We start from the raw sequence: 25,229 nt of genomic DNA, 5'->3' as shown, positions 1-25,229 counted from the left end.
TCCACAAGCTGCTCAGTGGACCAGGAAGGCAGGTGTGATCTTCTCAAACATGTTGGTTCCCAGTACTTGACCAGGTCCCAGGTGAAAAGACAGAACACACCTTTCTTTACCTTTTCCAAGTAAAAGATCTGAAATTGTGGCCAGAGTACAAGTAGACACTGGGACATTGATGTGGACAATTCTTATTAGACAAAAAGGGCAGGAAGGCAATCTCCTCACCCGGTTAGGTATAATGAGTAGATTGCCTCAGGTGTCTTAAGTTCAGAGAGAGAAGAGACAGAGGGCTGAAGTAAATAGAAAAAGAAAAACTACAAGGCACTGTCGTCCTTGTTAGATCTTCATTCACTCTGTTACTTTCATCCCTATCGTCCCTGATTCCTTGATTTTTCTCTCCCTCATTCTCTTTCCACTCGTTCATCTGTCAGCGGTTGTCAGAGTCCATCCCTACTAGCCATCTTTCCCTCGTTCTGCTTTGTCAATTTAGGTTTCTTCACCATCTCTCCCTCCTGCTTAAACTTATCTCTCCTTTGGGTTCAACAATGAAGAAAGGGCCTTTGACAGTGAGACAGTCGCCGAAATTTCTAGGCTGTTGAACACTGAATGGGAATAGAGGATTGCTTTAAAAATAGCAAAATAAATGATATAAGACTAAGCTCTGTAAGGTCAGTAGTTTTTATACAACCACGGTCGATCACCTTCCCAGCATGTCCTTCAGCTAGAGTATTGCCCTTTCATTTGTGAGTACTTGGCAATCACAGCTCTCCGGCTCATTTGTGCAATTATGTGCAAAAGGGGGAGTATGTTTTGGCGGATTGTCTCTGCTCTGAGTTGCTTTTAACAGTAATAAAAACATGTAATCTACATCTGTTTTTTTATTTGGGATATGCCTATTGCTTAAGAAATCTTTCCTAACTAAGCTTTTACTTTATTTTCAGTATGATAATACATATGGCATCTACTGGTACCAGAACTTTGCTATCTTCCAAATCAACTGTGACCTCAGTTAACAGGAATTTCTATAATCACATTATCACTGTGCATAGTGATAGACCTGGTGAACTGTAATATAAACATCTGCAGACACATGTGGCTGAAGACGCAGACAGATACATATACAATGCATCACACATGGATGCTTGCACACAAACACACTCACCCTTGCACATCCCATTCCAGCTGTAGTTAGGAAAATGCTCTGATTACATATTCCTTTGAAGTTCATATAGGCTTCAAAGCACTTTTTTACTAGGTCATTTCTGTTTAACATTTTAAGAAGCATTTGGTTCATTTCCATTAAAACATGCACGGAGCAAAATACGATAAAATGTGTGGAAATTAAATGAAGTTGCATCCATGGAGGCGATATTTACTGTATGTGTATGTATTTTTTTATTATTATTTTATTTTTTCTGTTAAAGATGATTTGTGTGTGACAGTAGAGTATTTCTAGGCAACTACCAGGAAGGTTAGTTATATCCAGTGTGTTTAAATACTTAGACATACATGTGTTTTCTTATTGGTGCTTAGCAGTGCACTATTAACACAGAGACAACTGTTATTGCAATTATAGTTAAACTTGTTGCTGAGAAATGTTCAATTAATTTCTGTTTTCCCTCGCTGAGCTAGATGATTGCTTTTAACATAAATCTATTTATATCAAATGACATATCCATCTGAGGGTGCAAAGATATAGGCATTATGTTAATAACATACTCCTCTTATTGGCTCATTGCATCACATTTGGCCTGGAGTTGTGGAGGATAAAATGAACATTAAATAAAAAAAATGGTGGTCCTCCATTGGAGCATTAAATTGCCTTTAAAAATCAAATCCAAATCCAAGCATCTCCAAAATAAATGTTATACAGTCTAACCCTGATACATACTCGAACTTCACAAACTGTAGGATGTTATGCGTGCTGGGGGCAACTTCTAGTGCCTCCTGCATATCCCTCTTGGACATCTATTTGGCTGAGATAGGACGTGATGACTCATGATTTAAGTGAGCGATTGGAAACTCATTCAAATTGAATATTTGTGATTCACTAAGAATGTAGGAGAGCCATCTGCTTGGAGACAAGTGAGAAAGAGCTGGGGCGGCAGATAAGAAACCAATGCAATACAAATTAGACGGAGCAAACCATCCATTCAAATATAAAATGGCCATGACACCCGCCGTCTCTGAACACATGTACTGTATCTGCAGTGAAAATGGAAACATGAACTGCGCTACATATTTCAGTAGTCGTGACCGTACAAAACACATGGGGGAAGAGTGTGACACCTGGCAACCTGGGTGGAGGCAGTTAAGACTGAGGAGGGTGACAGCTTCAGTGACAGAGATATGCTGTGTTTGTGTGTGTGTGTGTGTGCATGTGTGTGGGCAAAATCTCACTTACATTCATTCCTCTGCCCACAATATGTGAATGCATGTATACATGTGTGCGTACAAGTACATCTATGTTTGTGGGTGTGCACATTTCTGTGACAGCATTGAATAGCAATGTAGTAATCTCATGGTAATATCAGTCATCATTGTGCTATTCTTATTAGCCTACGGTATTGTTAAACAAAAAGCTAAAAATGTGGATCTAAATTAACTTATCTGTAAAATTACTCAACTATAGGACCAGTAGCTCTCTGGAAAATGTGCTGAGGTATTTAATTACTACTAAATGAAAATCAATAGGATTTTGTGCATGATTCAAAATGGATTGATTTTCATCTTGGTTTGACCCTTACAATTAATTTGATACCATTGTTTTTGTTTTTTACTCACATGAGGCTATACTGACCACACCACGGGTCAAAACACAGAAAACATATTTCTGCATTAGTTGCAGGCATAACAAATCACACTTCTGATCACATCCAGCAGTGCTGTGTTCACAGATAGTAGATGACAGAGTTTCAGAATTTTAAGTACCCCTAGTACAGCACAGTAGAATTTCATCTTAATGCTATCTCCCCACTATCTGTGTATTGCTATGGGGATTCCATGCTTACTAAAGTCAGTTAGTTTGATTTAAAATTCAGTTTGATTAAAAGAAATACATATTAGCAAATGAACATCAAAATAAATGAGCTAAACAGTCACACTTAAACTCACCAATCATTAACATTAATAGCAGTTTAGATCCAATTTTGCTCATATTACACTGCATAAAATATTAATGGTGGTGTGAGTATAAGATATGTATAGATTTCAGCCAAGTGACCATCAAAGACTAAGTGTAACATTTTGGCAAATCCCTGTAATCACTAACCTCATAAAACTTTTCTGTCCTGGCCTGTCTCTCTGGCTCCCTCTCACTAAAATTGATTTTCAGACTACTCAGGATACATGCTAAGATAGAATAAACTGGAAAAATAAAGTTAAAAGGATACTTTTCTAAACAAGCACTTATATATAACCTCAGGGGTATATCTGGTATATTGCTACTAAAAAGAGCATGTTTACTTTGTGAAGATCAGAATTCAAAAATAAGTCATCCCTCCTTTGATAGACTACCAAACATATTCATATCACATGCTTGTTATGAATAGAGAATGAGTATTTTGCACAAACTGTGATAAAAACATCTGGGTTGCCCTAAGTTTGCCACACCATATATTTCTGATGTAAATATTTGCTTAATTGTAATGACAGGATTCAAGGTTATCTCATCACACAAGGAAGTGGTGAGCGGATCCTAATTAAGTAAGGAACTGTTTGCTCGTTTATAATTAAGATATTTTCGAGATTACAAATGGTGTCCATCTTTGTGACAGCTATAGAGGTCTGAGACTACATTAATTTCCATATTAAAGCCCCTGAAAACTTGGTTTCAAATATTAAGTATATCTTTTAACTTAATATTATGTTCCCAATAAAAACATCTCAAGTTATTATTCATTAAGAGCTTAACTCTCAAAAACTCAGCTAATCTGCTTTATCAGGACTTTGTGGGTGTGGTTTGATCAGACAAAAACACAAATACAAAAAAACTCAGTGGATTTTCAGACCACATTGACTCATGACAAAAATCTGACTAGGAAAATGAAGTATAGGCCTAAAACCATGTCTCCAAGGCATGGCTATTAAATAATTGCCCCTGCAGCAGCAGAAAGTAAGGGTGTTGAGGTCAGGGTGGTGAATGGGCATGTAAGGGATCATAATTTCCATGGGGGACTCCAGAGTTCCTATCCCTTCACAGACTTGTAGTTAATCTTTGCCTTTTTCTTAACCATAACCACTTAGTTGCCATGTGAAGATAAATAAAAATCAGTTCAAAGGAACCCCCAGAAACTGAGTAGTCGAGCTTGCCTTTACACAGAGCACAATGATGGCATTGTGACCAAGCCAGATACAGTAACTATCAGTCTTCAGTAAAATGTTGGCCATTGATCAACACATAGGAGCTACACTGCCAACTGCCTGGCTCTTTATTGTCTGGTTGCATCTGTTACTGTCAGATAACAAAAAATGAGAGTTTATCTGGCCACTTTCACAGAACATGTCTCCACTCATCTAGGCGACACTTACGCCAATTAATTGAAACGTTGTGATTTTTTAAATCAAAACTTAAATTTTAAGTTTTGCTTTTAGAGATTTTTGAATGCTGAACCATAATCAATTAAATTAACTGTCTTCTTTACACACTGCCACACTGTGTGCCTGTGTGTGTTCTGGAGTGAGGACCTGCAGGTGTATAGGCCAAAGGGCATGATATTAGCAGACGGAGTGCTTGCACCCCACATGCTGGCCATATGTCACGCCAAATCTCATCTCATCTTGCGCTAAGAAGGTGCTGCTGGCTGCTGAAAGGCCACCTTCCAAACAGATTTCATCAGCCTGACACTCTGACCTGACTGGAGCTGAGGGCTACAGTTCTGCTCCATATCATATCCACTTGCATTAAGGTGGGAAAGCAGGGTCACAATGTTCTGCAATAAAAACACAAGGCTGAACCTTCACTTCCTAAGCCTCACAAAGCACTTCAAAGTCCAGAAATAAAAAGGTGAAAAGGGTCAACAGTTGAAAGACTGTAGTTATAGCAGTAGTAGTAGTAACACCACAACAGAGAAAAGTAAAGGAGAAACAGTTTTGTATGACTATGATATTTGAGTGCTCATGCAATCTGTATGCTAATCATTCAGCAGAGCTTGCTGGGCGTCCATTAGTATCCCAAAATGCAACCGAATTAAACATATTCCTCTTCTTCTGATTACTCCCATTGTTTTTCATTGGTTTATGTTTGCAAGTTATGATACAGTGATGTGATGTGGAAGTTACGGTGGGCAAGATCACTGTTTGTCCGAAAATGAAGCAACAGGAGATGAGAAGAAAATCAAGATGACACACACACACTCACACATATGTACCCTACATAACCCCATGTCCCTTTTGTTGAAATGCACGTTATGTAACACGTTGTATTTAAACAGTTACCTATTTCTGTGTATTTTATCACTAATTGAATAATTCCTTGTTTAAAAAAAAAGATAGAAAATAGATGGAAAATGCAGCTACTCTGTTGCAGATATATTGTATCTGCATTTGTCCTTTTGCCCCAGAAAAAATTATCTTTTATTATTAATCTTCATAGCAGTCACCTTGTATACATGAGCCACTTTTGCTCGAGGACAGTAGCTCAAGACATTACATTTTTATTCCTCCTCTATTATAGAAATCGGGGATATATAGTATTTAATATTTTATTCCAGTACTCTCTGGTCTTTTCAATCAATGAGTGCAGTCAGAATCCATAAATCTCTCTCTACTGTATTTAGTGAAACATTAGTAGTGCTGCTCACCCTGCTAAGGTTTTGTTCTGTTAATTATGTATTGCCATTAAAGCTGAAATAAATGTGAACAAGAAAAACTATCTAGATAGACCAGCCAGCAGAGAGACTTTGGCACCCTGATTTTCTTACTGGAATTCAAGGCTTTAGTTACTGTAGGGCTCTGGAGGAGGAATCAACTGGGAGATGTCATGGCATTGAATAAATTGTTGTCTGTACCTCTGCCCTGGTTTGCTCTGTCTCTCACGTTCTTCTGGTCTCTCTCTCACACACATTCAATTTCTTCCCCTCTTTTATACACTCACACAGTCATATTTTGGCATTTTTATATAGTGTTTTGTGTGACTGAAGCAGGACAGTGCTGTACAAGGGTGCTCAGTCAACCAAAAAATATAAAAGTTAAATAAAATATTCTGTGCAAAACCAATAAAACACAATGTTCCAAGACTGCGACAGATTATTGCTTGAGCAGCATCAGTAAATAACCACATCAATATTTAAATACAAGTGCTAAATTAAAAAAAAAAAAAAAAAAAAAACAATGATCAAAAATAGTGGTAGTTTTATGAAGAAAGCCTGGTAGATTCTGTGGAAAAACTCTATCTGCACAACATTTCTCACATTAAAACATACAAATCTATTGAGACCTCAACTACCATATAAGATTTGAAATAATGCAGAGACCAAGTCATTTCCAACTAGCCAGTCAGAGAAATGGTTTAGAGACCTGTGGTGATAAAAAAAAAAAAAAAAAAAGAAAAGAAAAAAACAGCTTCAGTCACAAACTCCTCCCTACTGCAGGGAAAGCACACAATATTCCCAATGATTGTGCGACATCTAGTGGTCAAACAGAGGAATAGCAATCTTCTATGCATTATTTGAATGTGCGTCATGTCAGTGGCTCCACACATAACGAGGGGTGTAATTCGTCATACTGAGGCCACTTCCATGCCTGGCAGAGGCTTTTGAAGTTTTTGAATTGCACTCCATAAAGTCTGACATAAAGAATGTTCAAATGTATTTTAAGTGCAGAGACGTGAACCACATACAGTAGAAGAATACAGTTGACCATCAGCAACTGAGGTACACACTGTACATACTATACTACTATTACTTTACATGGTGGCTTCAACTGACTAAAATTATTTCTTTAACCATCACCACTAACACAATAAGAATCTGACGATATCCTATTTTTTTTACTTAATCTCAAATGCAAACCCTAATCCTTGCCCACACCTGATCTTTCTGACTGCAATGAGGAGCAATATACTCAGCCAATTTCTCTAAACACACTTTTTTCTAAGGCAGCAAATGAAAAAGCCCCTTGTGACGCTGCCCCTTCGGTTACTGTTAGAGGTTGAACAAAGTCAAGCCCCCACCTTTCTACCCTAACAAAGACATCATTAAACATGAGGAACATACACACAAAGACACAAACATTATGGCAAACATCAGGTTTTCTCCATTTTTGTCACCATGGCTGGCAGCACTTACCTGTAGTCTAGTTGTTCAATTGTCAGTGGCCATGATAGAAATAACAGTTTGCTATCATTCTGTCAGCATGGGGCAGGAAAACATTAGCTTGCTCCAAAAACAAGCACGCACCAGGTGGTGCTGTCTCTCAGTGGATAAGCAATTAGCTTTCTGGGGGCCAGAACTACAGTTTGTCCCACATAGAAAACAAGCAACACCTGTGTGTGCAGCCGAGTGGAGCCGAGGCTCAGCGCTGCATAATAGAAAATAGGAACATCCAACAGGGGAGTGTCAAGTTGCCCTTTTCTGAATGCATTTTTGGAGAAGGTTGACAGGAAAATGAATAAAATGGGTAATAAGCAGGGGAGAGGCAATTAAATAATTTCATAGCAGAGTGTGGTAAGCAAGCAAGAGGGATTGCGGGATGAAAAATCCAGATAATTATGCAAGTGAAACAATAATTAAATTTGTGACAGAAAAGGGGAAATTAAAATGACAGAACTTATGGAAAGAAGGAAAAATACAACTTAGATCATGTATTGGCAAAAGAGGTGGAGAGGGACATACAAATGAGGCAGTAAGAAAGACACAAATGAAAAATAATAATGAGAGAAAAAGGTGTGTAATTGAAAAAAAGAAATTCAACTGATTTATTCACAGGCAAAAAATATGGTAGGGACTGAAGATGTGGGTAATAAGAGAGATGTCCCTCTTCATGAAGTCAGAAGAAAGCAGAAAAGGGCTACTGCACAGAATTCAGATAAGATACACAGATACATTTTAGTCAGAAAAATGGATAGAACCACTTACTGAGGCTACAGTCTATCCTGATACAATCTGGCGGGAGAGAGAGCGAGATGGTGAGATCAAATAAAAAGAAAAGGAGAAAGAAAGAGACAGAAAGAAAGAGACAGAAAGAAAGAAGAGAGAGGATAAAAGAGAAAAAAGACATTTTACATCCTTCAAGGTACATTCTGCAGACAACCAAGAATTGCTCTGGGGCCACCATCCGGGGACAGGCTCTGAGTCAGCATCACCCTTTTACTCCATCAATCCCATCATCCATCCATCCCTCCTTCCACCCCCAATATTCCCAAAGCTCAGCAGAAGGCAAGAATTGCACCACGGGATCCATACAGTAGGGGAGCATTATGCAATGTCAACAAAGCGATGACACTTCCATATTTAAGGTATTAAACTACAGAAAGTGCTCTATTGTTGGCATATGATTACATAAAAAAGAGACAATATCAAAATGCTAATTGTGTACTTGCAATTATAAGGTTCTATCTGGGTGGAGTGCAGTTCTGAAATAGTGAGCATCAAAGATTTAACATACCATCTGGCAAAACCTTTATGCACTTTTCATCGTTTTCAATATTTCATGTCAAAAGTTTGTTTTTTTTTTCTTCGTAAATCAAAGACTGTATAATGAATACAACAGTTCAAACATCATAAATATATGATTAACTTCATTTAGCATGCCAGATAGAGCCTAATAATTTCAACTGCACAAAATGTTTTAGTCAGAATTAGATGGCCTAAATAACTTCAGGTGGCTGCTTTCTTGACAAGGATTGGAAATAAATAATGTGAAACAGTACACACTGTGTACAAATATCCTTTTTTCTGCATCTGCTGTGCCGTCACAAGAGCAGATGCAATGTCTTGCACCTTTAACTTTAGCCCTCCTTCCTGGCAATTTGAGAGATGCACTTGCCTTCTGCAGCTCTTTGGGCATAAGAAACCCAACAGTGTAAATGACAAGAAAGGGTGATCTGCACATCCCAGCCACCTCATGCCTGGTGCACACAAACCACATGAAATAAGACCCTGCTGTGTACTATTTGCTACAAGTGGTGCAACAAAAACACAAAGTGTTATCATTTTACAAACTGTGCTGTCATATGGAGGTTGGGCAGGATGGTGGAGTATTGGTTAAAAAGCTTTGTCCTTCAACTGAAAGACAGGATTGTCAGTAAACATCCGCCCTGGTTGAATGTCCTGGAATAAAAACTGGAACCTGTTGAGTGGCTTACCCTGATCTTTGACCCTGTCTGAGAGGGAATAAAAAAACGTAGACCTCTGACAGAATTCAAATTATCAAATTATTTTCCCTACAGAATCTCAGAGTGAAATGAATTTGTTGCTATTCTGCCATTTTGTGGCTGAGCTATGTGTGCATGTGGCAGTGTGGTTGGGTTGTGGTCTCGAGCTGTCAACCGCTACAGAATAGTGGACACAAACAGCCAGGGACCAGCATCACTGTGTAGAGAGGTGTGGGTAACACAAATACTGTTATGTTAAATGTATCTATGGGCCACATGTGCTGGTAAGTAGTGATGTTTATTGAAGTGAATGATTTTGGGAGCAGAAGCCATACTTTTTGGAAAAGTTGTCCCTAGCTCAGAGAAGCAAAAGTCACAACAGGACATGAATGCCTTTCAGTGATCATCAAATACAATGTCTTATGGTGTAAAACTATTTGCATGGGAATACAAATAATACAAATAATATACAAATAAATGTGTTAGTTGACAGTGTCTAAATAAGAGACTTAGCTTCAGCTGACACATTCCACATTAGAAAGGTTAGGATCATCATCTACCACTAATAAATAGCATTAGGACTAATTCTGTCCAATTATAGCCTTTCCTAGTGATTAATTAGCAGGGATTTAATTATCTTAACAAGGATTAAAGTTTGGAGAGAAAGTCTTAACAGATATTGAGGATTCCCTGCTGATTATGAGATGTGTTTCACTTTAGTTATTAATTAATTTCCTTGCAAGAGCTATGAAAATCCTGAGAAGAGCTGTAGCTGTGGCCCTGTGTACCGTGAGTGTGTGTGCAACTTGGGACCACTACAGCTGTGAGCTGGTCTCTCTGACTGTTTGATCCGAGGGCCGCAGACATACAGGCCATTGAAGGGATGAAAAGTTCCATCGTCTGAGTCTTGGCCAGGTGGGTGAGTTCATGAGTGACAGAAGAAAGAAAGAAAGAGAGAGAGGGAAAGAGAAAAAGAGAGAGGAACAGCCACCTTCGTTTATCCCACAGCCCCCCTTCCTGTCTCTATGGTGGCTTAAATTCCCATATTCCGGGGTGCACCTCTGTCCTGCTCCTCCCCTGCTCAGTGCGGAGAGTCTGTTCCTTCAAAGGATCAGCACAGACTAGAAGTATCTGAAGCTGGAAGGTCATACACATCTGCCCAGAGCACTAATATTCATTGAAATTAAATTTTCATAAGTCAAAAGGTCTGCATTTCGGCAGTCAGTTATTAGAGGGATTGCATTTGCCCCTTCTAAGAACACCATCTTACAAACCCTTCTCGTCATATAATTTCACTGAACTTCTCCCCACAAAAATTGCCTTACAGACCTCTTTACATCCCTCTCTTCTTTGAACACATCTGTAATTACCTATGATCTGGATCTCTCTAAGCAGCGCTGCTAGGCAGAAGTGGAGCCAAACAGCCCCTCAGCAAACTCCATTAAAAGGGAGAAGAGCAGGGCCGTGAGGAAGAACGAGATAGGAACAAGACCACCTTGAAGCTTTTAGAGACAGGTTCACGGGTTAAGGCTCAGGGTTGGGCCAGTGATTCTGTTAGAGATGGAGCTTTTTAACGGGAGGAGGTACTATGGGGCTTCACAGGGAACAAAAAGAATAGGATGAATGAAAAGTGGATAGGGTTGGTCAAGGGGTCAAAGAGTATGGGACAGAAATGACTGCAGGGTGGCTCCCCACAGATGGAGAAATGATACCTTTACATTTTGAATTTTAGTGTTATCTTACTGCAGCAGGGACTTTATGAGTAAGTGGAGGAGAAGTTCCTGTATTTGTAACTCAGTTTTCTAGAATAAATAGCCTTCGAGCACTGTTGGCATCCAGTTTCAAGGCTAGCTTGTTAGCTTATTGTACTGCATAAACCTTGTTATATCACATGTAACAAACCTGAAGAAACTGAGGGACAAATAATGAAGCCCTTCCCCTCCCACAAACTTTCTGAGAGTGGAAAAAATAATGCTGTAAAACTCAAAATGTCAAACTATCACTCTAAGTTCAGCGGTATGCAGTGCTAAAATACAGAGCAAAGATGAGGGGATGGGATGGTAGGGGAATGGTTAGCAGGAACATCCACAATGAATCACGGTGGCCTACCAAGGTTCACTGTGAGCTTGACGCGGCCTCCGTCCAGCTCCAGTCGCAGGGTGTCCGCTGACTCCTTGGAGGTGGTGGCCATAAGCAGGCCATAAGCCCGCTGAGACATGAAACGCAGAGCCACGTCCTCCGCCTCCGTGTGCATGGTGACCGGCATGATGATTTTCAGGTACATGCTGCCATCATAACTCAGCACCGTCGCCTCTGGATAGGGGTGAAGGAGAGGACATGAGAGTGACAAAGTGAGTCACACAACACAGGACAGAGGTGTACAGACAACATTTGATAGTCAAGTATACTGTAAACATTTGTCAAATTCAATGTCAATCTAAATAAGATTGGAACAGATTTAAATATTTTATATATTTAACCTGGTTTCACCAAACACTACAGATGGATTTTTAATGTTTCATCATCATGTCAACTTGCTTTCTTAAAAGGTGTGGTACCTGTGAGAGACAATTGAATAGAAGGTTATCATTTGATGTATTTCTTGTATAAATCATACATGTTACAAATAGCGTTCTTAAGTTCAGTTTAATGTTAGTTTGTGTTCTACACCTGTTCCAAATTCCTTTATGCTGTGTCTATTCTAAACTTGGTTCTTTGCTGTGTAAAATGAGACAGTTGAGTCTTTTAACAGTTAGTTTATTCTGTTGTACTTTTGTTTGAGCCAGTGGTAAGATAAATCATAGTTATGTAGATTTCTATGTGTCAATCTGATAAGCCTTTAGAGGACAGTGTTGTTTGTTCTTAATTTAATATGGTAGCAATGTTACTTTGTGATGCTACTTAGTGCATGCGTGTGTGCTGTCATATATGGTTGTGAGGAAAGACTGTTCCTGGGTTAGTTGAACTCTTGACTTTTGTTTCTATCTGAGGGTTGTTTACTGACATGTTAAGTTAGAAAGGAGATGTTTCAAATTTTGTACAATAGTATTTAAAGGACTGGCTGAGTACTATTGTACCTCTGTTGTATTATTTGATAACATTATTTCATAACCTGACAATGATCTATTTGTGTGTTTATTGAGTGATCAAGCGATTTTCCACTACATACCTGTCATATACTTTTGCCTTTTTCGATTTTTTGTGGTATTTACTTAACTACTATCATTTCAAAACTGATACAGAACTAACACAAAATTCATTTGTGAAAACAGATGTATCTGAGTGCTGCATCTATAGAATAGGATCAAGGGAACACTCAGTAAGAAACAATGATCAAAGTCATGTTGGTCTGATGACTGAAAATGTATCACTGATCAAAGGATAATATCACTCGGTGGGTTTGAAAGTTTAGTAGCAAGTGATGCCAGATACACCTTTATGTTAGCTACCATTTCTTTTTGTCAATAAATATAATAATTTCTAAATTTGTGTCAAATTCATGTTTGACTGTGTAAAGAATTTGCTCAGGGCCTTTTATGTCCCTATTATCAGTTGTCATCGGATGACAATTAAGCACGCAAAAAGAAAACATTCAATATAATAAAAGGCAGAAAACCACAAGAAATATCAGTGAATCCAATGTCAGGCTCACTTCAGGCTTAGAAAAATGACAAAAAACAAAAGTGCAGCTGGTTTCCGAGACATCCTTATTTACACTAGACACAACCGTGGTTACACTCTCTAGAATCAGCCATGCCATAAATATACTGCTGTGCAGAGTGACAGTTCCCTGAGGACTGCTCTTATTTTGCAGTTCGGGTCGATATGTGTCACCACAGGCTAACAAGAGTCACTGTCACATGGTACTTTCAACATTTAGGTTTTAGAGGGCAGACAAAAAACATGATGCTAAAAGATGTAGAAAAACCATGCGATGGGTGGACAAACAGGTACTGGCTTCTTTGACAAAGACCCCACTTACATATAAATGTGATATATTCTCAATGCAGCATTATTCTAACAATCAATCACAACAATCCACAGTGAACAAAAAATATTCATTATCACCCTAATGCCTGCTCAAAACATCATCAATGATTTTAATTTTATGTGGCTTGGAGGGATCATGTAATATCCTCTGAGTTTTTCCTCCAATCAATATCGTTGATTGTCCACACACTGTTAATCTATCCACTCAGTCTACTGGCATAGAGAAATGTGTTGCTGGTTAATACAAAACTGCCCTGTGCCATAACTCTGCAGTAACACAAAGCTCCACTAGATGGCAGAAGAGCATCGCTAAAACTACACTTGTCATCTGAGCACCCAAAGACAAAACTGTTAAAATATCACCCTTCAAAAATAAAGACATTTCATCCTCTACCTCCACTGTCCTGATTTGAATCCAATCTCGCCTTCCCTCATTACCCTCCTTCTCCTTCAAAATCCCATACTGTCATGGCTCACTCACCCCCACGGATGTGCAAAGACAAACCATGAAGTGAGGCGCCTGCAGCTAATTGGGATGAATCAGACGTACGTGGTCCTATTTGCCTGGCTCACCTCGCATCGTGATGGCGTATGCGCCACCTGGGTTTGCGTGACTGCCACAGATGGCAGCAGTAGGCCTGGCTGCTCTGCCACACTGCTGCCAGCCTTTCAGTTATTTAGCCTCGACTCCCCCCTCCCAACTGGAGGGCCCCAGTGCCACCCACCCTCGGGTGGCATTTGGTTCATACATAGCTCCCTGTGGAGCTTTTGCTCCTACTATACAGCAGCTGCTTGGCTGTGTCAAACACAAAGCAACACATTGTCAAATGTTTTCAAATGTTCATTCTACACTTGTTTTCTTGCTCTGGTTCATTTACTGAATTGTGCATCATTTGTACAACAAAGATTTAGAGACATTACATTGTGTCATATTGGGACCATCTGTGATCCCCTTTGCACATTTTATAAATATTGTAGTGTATAGTGCCTCAATTTTTTGAATTTCCTTTTTACTTCACTGTAAGAAAGCTTACTGTGTCGTTTCGTGTACCTTGGTTTGGACGACACAATGGCTTTCTGATTTGTGTATACCCAATATTACAAACTATGCATGCAGGGGTGTATAAAACAGACAGACATACAGACACCCCTTTCCTCCACCACCACCCTCCTTACCTATCTCACAGTTGGTGCCCAAGTATCCGGTGCCGGTGCAATCACATATGTAGCGGTTCCAGCCCTCTTTGCATAGACCTGCATTGCCACAGGGGGCACTGCTGCACCGTTTCTGCAGCTCACGGGTGCAGAAACTGCTGACGCCCAGCGCACTCTGGATCTCAGCCAGACGGCGGACATCACGGCTTTTGCCGTCTATGAAGAGGTCACGGACACAGCCCACATAGCCGTAGTTAAGTAGCGCCGTCCAAACCTCAGGTGGCAGAATGAGGTCCGACTTTGACTCAGGCAGCCCACCAAGGTACATATCACTGTCCAGGTCAAGGATCTCACTGCCCTCTGGGGAGCTGAAGGGCATGCTGCGGCTGTTGACTGAGATAGATCCTAAAAGACAGAAACAGAAACAAGAAAGTGCAATATGAACTGGCTAATATCATAATTGTTATTAAAATAAATAACATAAAACTTGGCTCATATGTACCTGTGCATGTCAAAGGGACAGTGCAAATGATTGATGTGTGTGGTCATGGAGGTGAGTGAGTGAATGGTTGGGGGGGCACAGGACACAGACAGAGGGATGGACATGAGACAGGGAGAATAGATGACAGCAGAGAGAGAGAGGGAGAGTGTGTGTGTCTAATGTGTCTGTAATAGGCTAAATGGAGGAGAAGGGAAGCAGAATGCAGCAGGGAGCGAGTGAAACAAAAGGCCCTCTCTCTTTCCGTGATTAACGACTCCGTCTTAATTTTCTATTAAAAGCCAATTACAGCAGGAGTAGCAGTGAGCGCACACACGCACACACACACACACACTTGTTCACACTCTTCCTCATTATAACACGCCATTAGAGGGAGATATAATATCCAAGGTGCTTGCCCACCTACAGATCGTTCATCAGACACCACACTCTCAAGCATGCAGATGCTCCTGTTTACGCCCACATGCAGGCAGAGATATCACTAGCCAACACACAGGTATGAAAAATAATCTCACAATAATAAATAACACTACATGTGTTATTAATAGTATGTGTAACCTTTTCTTAGCTTTGGCTTTGGCATGCTTGGATTAGCATGGGGAGCTAGACTGTTTTAGGGGTCAATTCAGTCTCCTTTTTCTGTGACACTAAGTTACCATTATCCAATGAACACCTCCAATCTGTTGCCTAAAGAAGCTACAAAACACAATGAAATTCAATAAAGAAATATTAATAGATTAAGAATAAGTGCATGTTTTAACCAAGGACACATTTGTGGTTTGTAAAATGCTGAGGAGCCAGCTATAGTAGCCAGCAATTTGAAAAGCAATTCTAAAGCTGCAAAGAATAGTCGGTGCTGTCTGGTGGTGTCGTGTTTTGTGAAGAGTTTTTTTCTTGCTACTTTGTATTTTCAGTAGTGTGCAGAAAAAAACAGACAAAAGATATTCTTGTTGACACGACAAAAGGCTAGACAGTGGGCTGGATGAAATTCACATTAAATGTGAGGTAAAGTTGATAGCACAGTATGATTTCACTTTTTTTTTTCTCCTTTCTTTCATTATGACTGCCAGGTAAAATTACACTACTAGGTTTTATCCTTATACAATGAAAGTATCTCCTTTTTTAATATAGGTCAGTAAATAGTCTATATAATCTTATAATTTTCTGACATACTGCTAACTGTGAAGACGTTGAATCTTACAAAGTAAAAAGAGCAATCAAAAGTAGCAAATATCTCACTGACATGAATCTGCCTCTTAATGTGAAAATAAGAACATCTGGATTGGCTTCAAAGATGTGGGTGGTGAATGTGAATGACTACTCCAACAATACTGCAATAAGAATATGTCACATGCTCAGTCAACTTATTGAACAGATGTCAGTCTCAAAATTACCAGAGTTTAAAGCACTCCTCACCTTTTCTCCCTTCCCTCTGGAAATCTACATGACACCATTCTCCGTCATTGACCTTTTTGTTGCTGGCCTTCAGCTTTGTTTTTCCAGAGCCCATATCAATCAGCAGGTACAAATAACCGTCCAGCAGCTCCATGGCAAAATAATCTGTCTTCAGCTCCCTCCCAGGTTTCTGTTCTTTGGGCCCCTGAGGGCGGCCGTGGCTGAACAGTAGGAGGCCGCTGGGCTCTGTGGTGCGGAAGTCGAAAGAGATGGACCCTGTCTTCTTGGTGTTCCACTTGGGCAGGGAGATGTAGGACTCAGCGGTCTCAAAGGTGACAGGGTCTAGGGCGGCCACGTCTTCGCAGCGGAACACAAGGTCACCATTCAGGGTGATTTTAGGATCACGCTCGATGGCCAGCCGTGACAGCTCCAGCTTAAAGTCGTTGTTCTTGTACACCACCTGGAGAGCAGAGAACAGAGCAAGTGTTTACCAAGTTATAATTCTGTTCTTCATGTACCCTCTCTAAAATAGGGGTGATGACGTGTGACTGTGGATTCAAATACGGCATATAGAATTGCATTATTATTCTAAAATGGACTTTGAAATAGCCTAAAACATAAAATGTAGCTTGCGATAGAGAAGCACATTCTGTCCACAAAACTTAGAGGCTGCAGATGCATCCTAATTGCCCAAATTAATTCCAAGTGTCAGTTATAGTGGCTGCTGGGAAAACTTGTCAGCGTGGGGAAATGATGAATCGAAACATGAATGAAATACATGACTGAAAAATTCATTGTGCTACAGAAGCTGCTTTTCCATCTCCAACCCACAATCCCAGAACAAGAAATTTAGGTCAGAGGAGTGCTCAGTTTACTGATGTTACATGATTTACTAAGAAAGTCCTTCACACTTTGAAAAATTCAAACACTGAGCTACCACTTGGGGCCACCAAGTTGCCCAGGGCATGCTTTCATTGATTTCACTGATGCCTGGGTGTGCTGGGATTGTGTGGGTCCACAACTTGCTCTGTGCATCAAGCTCTGATCACTACTGTATAAACTCCTAACTCTTAGTCAAATCCATAAAGCGTATAAAGTATTTGTTGTTGTAAAAAAATGTAGCTCAGAAATGTCAGTATATACAGTATGTACAATAAACGGAAAAAATTAAAAGGCTCCAGGGGATATCCAGACACAGAGAAGTGAATGTTGCCTAGAGCCTTAATGCAAATGTCTCCAACAGCCTTTGATGAAATACGGCTCTATTGTTTCAGCTCAAAGTGTGTGTCTATGCCTCACTGTGTGCATTCATAATGGATTAAGTGCTAAAGGCAAAGTAAATTATCCTTGTCTTTCATAGTTTTAGTTCTCCTTTTATTTGTTGAACACTCTGTAGACAGCGTTCTGAGAGGCTGTCCTCAAGGTAATAGTGTGAAGCAGCTGAGGTCTTCATGTTTGTCTGTGTGTTTTCTCTCCTGATTGTAGCGCTGTTCACACTCTCACAGACCCAAACATACTCTCTGACAGGTAATGGAGAAAAAAAAAATCTCCTTCTCCACATTTCTGTCTTTGTTTTCTTCCACTGCTGCAGCTTCGAAGGGAAGAAAATTGTTCTGTTTTTGTAAAGTCTTAGGTTTGATCGCAACAACAGACATGTTTCTATTGATGTGGCCCCGATTAAACACACAGAAGACCTACCTGCTTGTTGTGTTAGGAGCTTTACCCTCTTCCTTTGACAAAATGCATTCAAGGGCCATATAAGTGGTTTTCCGTGATTTAGTCTATTAACTACAAACTGCGTAAACTGATATTACTGCACACCATTTTCAATTCATACAATACCGTTTTAGATTGATAAACCTCCATATAGCCATTGGTTTCAATTCCCTTTGGTGGACTGTGAAAATCAACTTGCAGAGATTTGAAAGGTAATAGAGATAAGTTGATATGATGTTTCTAATGAGTTTTGTCAGGATTCAATTTTAAGGGTAAAGTTGGGCATAACTTTGATATCTGGATGTTTTGATAGGATACCTTTGCCTTCCTCTATCTCTTAGAGAATCCTTAACTAGTTTAATTACACCTGCATGCATTACAGATACATTACACCTACACACAGACCCAGAATGCACTACAGGAACACATATATACCAACTTAAGCCTCCTTTGTTATCTCCTACATTGGTCACACTGCCACATGTACTGTACACCTCATAATGCCATCATTAGCAGAGATTAGTCTTAATAATTAGCCATGATAATGCTAAAACTGGCAGCTAATGGGGTGTGAGCTTGCCTGGCTTAAGGTGTTAGAAACAAAGATAGATAGGTGAAAGAGAGAAAAGGCAGTGGGAGGAAAGAGAAGATTTATTTTTATTTTATTTATTTTCAGGTATTTATTTTTGTTTACCCATGCTGCTGGATGCAGCCTGGTGTACTGCTTTTTACAAAGGATCATAGAACATGTGGGGAAAAGATGAGGCTGGAAATAAATCTGGAGACATACTGTACATAACTTTTGTTGCATTTGCAATATGGCTCTAATGACAGAGTTTGAATTCCAACCAAAGTCTAAGCCCAGGTCTAAGCTAAATAGTTTGTAAAAGTTATTTGGTAGGCTTGTTCCCAGTCAGTACCAGCGACATCAAACATGATTATTATTTATTGGTTTTGAAAGGTATAAGGTGCTGTGAATAGATCAATTTACCACTTTGTTCCAGACCAATTATCCAGTCAAATAATTGTCAGATTGATATTGAAGTTAGTATACCAACATTTGAGTCCCCAAGAAGATAATACCTAATTATATTGGTTAGGTAAAATTGTCTCTTCATTAATCCTGAGGTTAATGACAGCATAAGACTTGATTACTGCAATGCATTTTTACTTGTCTTAATTGAAAAGCATTAGACAGGCTACAGGCTGTACAAAAGTCAGCCACAAGGTTTTTAACTAGAACCAAGAGATGAGATCACATGAAACCTATTTTAGCTTCTCTGCACTGGCTGCCTATTTGTTTTAGAATTGTTTTAAACGCCTACTGATAACTTTTAAATCACTGAATTTTCAAAAGTCCATACAAACCTTCTTGTAAATTGAAATACTATGAGATTCACTTCTCACAGCACACTTTAATTGTATAGTTTACTCCAATTATAGTTAATTTGGCTCCCTTTTATTAATCACATTGATTTAGTTATCTTAACCACAATATTTTAATCCTGTCTTATCTTGTTTTATTTATTTATTTTTATTCTTGCCTTATTTTATACTCATTGCACTGTTGTGGTTACCTGTTCTGTTTTTTTGTTGTAAAGTACTTTGTAAACTTTGTTTTAAAAATAGTTCTATAAATAGTTTAGAAGTTTATTATTATTAAAAAAAATTAATGACCAGATTGCCATTATATTTGCTATGGATAGTCTTGTTTCCTAAATGATAAATCATATGGTTTCCTGAGACCTCAGGACCTTTTCTTAGCAACACCATCCAGAAAAGATTTGCCACTTGTTAAAAAAAAGCAACATCAAGATTCTTATTTGGCCATAACATATTATGATCTTTCCTCTAACACTACTCTTCTCTGGACTAACCTAGAATGGCAACTGTAAACAAAAGATAACACAATATAATAGACAAATTGCTGATTAGGGACTAGGAGCTGCTAGCTGGGCTTTAGACTGAAAGGTTAAATCTTAAGTCTTGACATCTGCCTGTAATCGAGTCAGTGAACAACCCCTATCTACATGAAGACCAGCAATAGCTGCATGTGAGGCTACAGAATGTCTTTAAAATACTAATTAACAGCTAACAATGCATTCCTCTGAGTTTTTTGGTTTCTTAGTCATGAATGTGATCAAACTAGCTGATGAGGCAGAGATGGGGTGTCACAAGCACAATGACAGATTATCATGCCAGCTTTCAATATGTCACTGATGTCAAGACTTCCAATTTCAGAGGGATTTTGTGCAATCCAATGTGTCACCAATTAAAACAACAACGAAGGCAGTCAACTCGCTTTAACATTCGACATGATTGGTTATTGATGGTGATGATGTTTGTGATCCCCAACAAGTGCAGGATTTTTTCTGAGGTTTAGATGTCAGGTGGTACATGGTAAACATTACTGTTATTACTGCGGCACTCCAGATCATCTGTACACATTTAAGTGCTTGTTTGCTTTAGTGTGTGTGTCCAATTCTAGTTTGCTTTCTAGTGTGCGCACTTCAATGAGGGCCAGACAAAAAAAGGAAAAAAACAAACAAACAAACAGAAAAAAAACAAACACTGCATTTTTCAGTCATTAAGTGTGTGAAAAACTATCTATCCACAGTCACTTAAGTGTTTCTAGCAAAAGAACAAAAACATAAAAGGAGAGGAGTAGCCAGGGGCGACAAAAAGCAAAGAGCTGAAGGTAAAAGAAGGTGGACGAACATTAAGGAGAGGTGTACAGCCAGGAGAGACGCAGGAGAAGACAGCTCTGAATGAAAAATGAGAGAAAGACATGGGTCAGTGAGGGACAGAGGGATGTATGGGAGCACCAAAGGGTGTGAGGCAAGCAAGGCCCTTTCTGAAAGGTTTATCAAAAAACTTGTGCCTTTGTAAAGCAAAGGACCCAGCTAACCTGTCCTCAGTCAGGGGCAGATGCTTTATAAATGCATGTGCTGACTCAGCTTCTAGACCATATGCCTTTCTTTCATATCTTCAAACCCTTGAGGCTGTCTGGCTTTATAGAGATATTTTGTAATATGTCCTCTTCAATATTGGGAGGGCAAGTCTCAACAGCTCATCTAACAACCCAATTACCCACTGCAGAGAAGCTCACTTGCTATGTCCACAAATAAAAGGCTCACTGTCAAAGGTTTAAAAAACTTTGAAATCTTGAACAGAGTTAATAATGCCTAGCAACACAGTTTTTGTCCCCCCTTTTGATTTGATCATCACTTCTGACTTCAGAATTCATTGACTTGGGTAACAGAGCCACAGGGTGTTTTTGTTTTTTGATTAACGTCAGTGATTTTTCTAAAAATCAGACTGTTTGAGGCCCTGGACATGGACTTTGGATCAGTGATTACAGTGAAAAAGCACAAACAAGGTAATGTATCGCCAAAGCCTTCCTCAGGGGTGACTCGATTGATTTGTTTTGTCATTGAGAAACTCTGCAAATCCAAAACCCTGCAGGTCAGCAGTACAAAAATAATCACTTTTTCCTAATGCACTTAGGGTTCTGAATGTTCGGCCATATATCACACAGTATGTGCCTGATCTTGCAGGAAGGATACAAGAGATTCATAGACAATCCACTAATCAATCCGTCAAGGTGTTAATATGAAGTAATTTAACTCATTTTATATATTTATCGACTGAAGTGACATTTACTGGCGGTTTATCCTCTATGCTAAGCATTACCACACTGTATTGATTACTGTTGCCTCAGTGATAAGGAAGCACAAATGGAAAGGGCAAAGAATAGACTTTGCGACAACAAAGTCTAAAATGAATATGGACTTGAGGTAGGTGGAGTTTGAGTCGGGATGATGGGTGACTCCAGAAGATTTTATTGTGCAACAAAGGTGAGACTCGAAAGGGGCTGCAGATAGAGCATCAATATGAAGTTGGGAGGGCAGGAAGGGAGAGGGAGTGAAAGAGAGTGAGGGCAAGGAGGAGGGCGAGAGCATTCATCCAGTGCATGGAATCAGTCGAAGAAATCAATTTTTAATTTGGCCGTCAGGATGGCAAAGCTGGCGTACCAACAGCGCTACCATGGACTTAATTACACAAAACTGCCCCCGAGAAAGGGAAGATGAGAGGCAGAGAGAGGTGATGAGAGAGGTGGGTGAAGTGAGGGATGCGAGCAGGAGCAGAGAGAGACTGAGATGGAGGGAGGAGTGTGAAATGGGCGATAGCAAGGTCACTGTCTGGGAGAAAGATGGAGAGGCGGAGGTTGCGGTGGAGAGACAGATGGTGACATGCAGAAGAAGAGAAGAATCTGTGGAAACAAGACTGGGGGGCTGAGGAGCAGGGAGACCTGATTTCACACCCCACCACTCTGACTGGGAGCCTAGAAAACACACATCACACAGTGTATGATCATAGCATGTGGGTGACTTTGAATACACACGTAAGATCACACACACACACACACACACGCACGCACACACACGCATATACACACAGCAAAGGGTTTCAGTTCGTCTTTTGGTGCCTTTTCACTCTTCTTCTGCTGTGCTCTTCCTTTGGATTCCTGCTGCCTGGAGGGTGCTGGCCAAGCGTATCAAAGGCGTTTGACCACGGTGGCGGCATGAAAGCCTTGCCCCGGACCATAACACCACTGATAATCCGAGCTGTGCCACTGAACTAGCACAGGATGAAACACACCGCCGTCTAACCCCCCAACACTCACTTTCCTCTTTACTTTCAGCCACTACTACTCTACCTGGCGCTTTCAGTAATTGTCATTGTGGGTTTTCTTAGAGTCCTTCTCCGTAGTTACCTTTGTAGCTCAGTTCAGCTGATATATTCATTAAAGCTTGACTGCAGCTGAAGAGTTGAGCCCATATGACTCAAACACCAGGAAAGACGACCAGTGCAAACTTCTAGTAAGCTCAAATCTGGATTCAACAGTATATCTTTTTGATACCACGGGGACTGGTATCGAGTGTTAAATGTATTACTTTAAGTAAAAAAAGGTCTGACATTGAGTAACACATATACAGGCTTGTTATATTTTTGTTGATCCTCTGGGGTAAAATCATCATCCGCTCCATTGCAGTGCCCTGAAAAAATCTCCAGTTTAAAGCCATGATTTTCTCAAGGGCAATGTCTAGCTTAGTCCAAAAACAGTACAAAAATACCCGCTCCCTCCAAAAAAAGTACGAGGACACACGAGCACCCAGAAGCTACCCATACAAACATAGAAGGAGCATAGTAACGCCACTCAGAAAAGCAGACATACAGGACTGTCTTATTTGATTCAGTGCTAATCTCAGATCCATACTGTACAGAAACTGTTCACTTTGGAGTCAGAGTAAACAGTACACTATGGGAATCTTTAAAATTCTGTGTCTGCTGTACAGCAGGCCCATAGGAATTCAGACTAACTGCCTAATGCTGTCAGCAAACGGTTTCCATTGATTTGTGGAAAACAAGATTTTAACATTCTATACTTGACTGTACAATATTTTGAGATATGTTTTGCAGTGCTGACCCAAACCCAAGCTGCTAACTGAAAAATTCAGCCATTGGCAGAAGGTCAAACATGAATGCTGATGTCTGATGTTTACAGTAACACCACTTCTCTCTGGATTTTTTTCTGGAACATATTCCCTTCCCTCTCACCCTCTGCCTCAAAACTATCCATTTTTCATTAACATTCCTTTTCTTACTTTTGTCTGCGCTCTGCGATCCATTAAAATTGTCTGCTGATAAATGCAGCTCCATTATTATTTGAAACATGTTCTCATTTCAATATTACACATATTAAACGTGCACTCTTAATTCAAGCTATTTCTTCCTAATTTTCTCCGTGCAGCATCTTCTCTCATTTTGGTATTTATTGGGAGATCAATCAGTCTATCTGACAGAGTCTTAAATGCTCTGCTCTCCAACCATCTGCTCTGACTTTCCATTCCCAGCACTTTATTCACTTTGATTCTTTACTTTCACCTCTATTTGTTGCTGTTAGCGCTAACAGTTGTCTTTTTTTCCTTACTGTTCACACCCCTCCCACTGCCTTTGCTCTGTCTGTAGGTTGACTGTAAATCCAGCCTTGTCTTGATGAGAGAGAGGATAGTTAAACGCCTTGGGAAGTTTAAGAGCCACTAGGGATCCTTCCAATAGCAACCCAAATAATGAAAATGTAATTCTACAGGCATAATTAAGTTAGAGATAGGGCGATTACTGTGCGATCCATTAAAAGTGATGGCAAAAGTAATTACTTATTCAATCAGCGTGGTTTATGAGGAAATGCGATGGCACCATGTTGCGTCGCCTCTATACAAGTCATTACATTTACAAGGGCATAATACTTTAAGCTGTGATTGGTCCTCTTGACAGCTTGTTAAGCAGTGAAATAAAACCCTGGTGAAAATAAGTCATTTTTGACAAAATTGAAGAAACAAAGTTTTTATGAGGCAACTGTCCCTTACATGTCCATCCATGACTATGTGTGGCGGCGTATTAGTATCATATGTGTATGCTGGCATGGCTATGTGTATAAATCTCAGTCTGATTTTTTTCAGCCCAGCCCACTATGGTGAGTACTGTGGATGTGTTTTGTCTGCAGTATGGTTAGAAGGGAGGAACTTGAAAGGAATTCAGGATATTATATGTCCGACACTTCCTACTCTCACTCATGGGAGTTATATCTGCACAGACTGATGATTCTCAAGTGACTGTTTCAGAGTCCGCGCAAATGTGTGTGTGAGCATGTGTGAGGATGATGCTATACCACAATTGGATGTTGTGTTTTCTTTTTGCGACTTTGAAATAACTGTACCATTTTTTCCCATTGCATTTCATTTTGTTTGGAACAGAAAATCGTTACCCAGAGTTTAGAGATATCTTCTAAAGGTCCAGTGTGTACAATTTAGTGACATCTAGCAGAATGGACTTGGCAGAAATGGAATATAATGTTCATAAGTATGTTTTCATTAGTGTATAATCACCTGAAAAGAATCATTGTGTTTTCATTACCTTAGAATGAGCCCTTTATATCTACAAAGGGAGTGGGTCCTCTTCCACAGAGCCCACCATGTTGCACTGCCATGTTTCTACAGTAGCCCAGAATGGACAAACCAAACAGCTCTAGAGAGGGCCTTTCGCTTTTTTCGTGAGTTTCACGGCCACCCTAGGTTCTCCTACACGCTTGGACGGGGAGGTTGA

General features: G+C 39.8%; 1 protein-coding gene across 4 annotated transcripts in view; it reads right to left on the bottom strand.

Annotated features, from left to right (window-relative positions):
• The window catches only part of nrxn2b (neurexin 2b), a 714,140-nt gene that overhangs the window by 347,478 nt on the left and 341,433 nt on the right, over positions 1 to 25,229 (bottom strand). For all 4 annotated transcript variants that reach the window (XM_044341047.1, XM_044341046.1, XM_044341049.1 and 1 more), the window contains 3 exons: positions 16,368 to 16,806; positions 14,474 to 14,857; positions 11,417 to 11,620 (listed from right to left, as the gene is read on the bottom strand). In XM_044341047.1, coding sequence (XP_044196982.1) covers positions 11,417 to 11,620; positions 14,474 to 14,857; positions 16,368 to 16,806 — 1,027 coding nt within the window. The remainder of the gene's footprint in view (positions 1 to 11,416; positions 11,621 to 14,473; positions 14,858 to 16,367; positions 16,807 to 25,229) is intronic.

The sequence above is a fragment of the Thunnus albacares genome, chromosome 22 (genome assembly GCF_914725855.1).
Source record: "Thunnus albacares chromosome 22, fThuAlb1.1, whole genome shotgun sequence".
Taxonomy (NCBI): Eukaryota; Metazoa; Chordata; class Actinopteri; order Scombriformes; family Scombridae; genus Thunnus; species Thunnus albacares.
The sequence above is the reverse complement of the archived record's forward strand: the minus strand, read 5'-3'. Positions and strand labels throughout refer to the sequence as shown.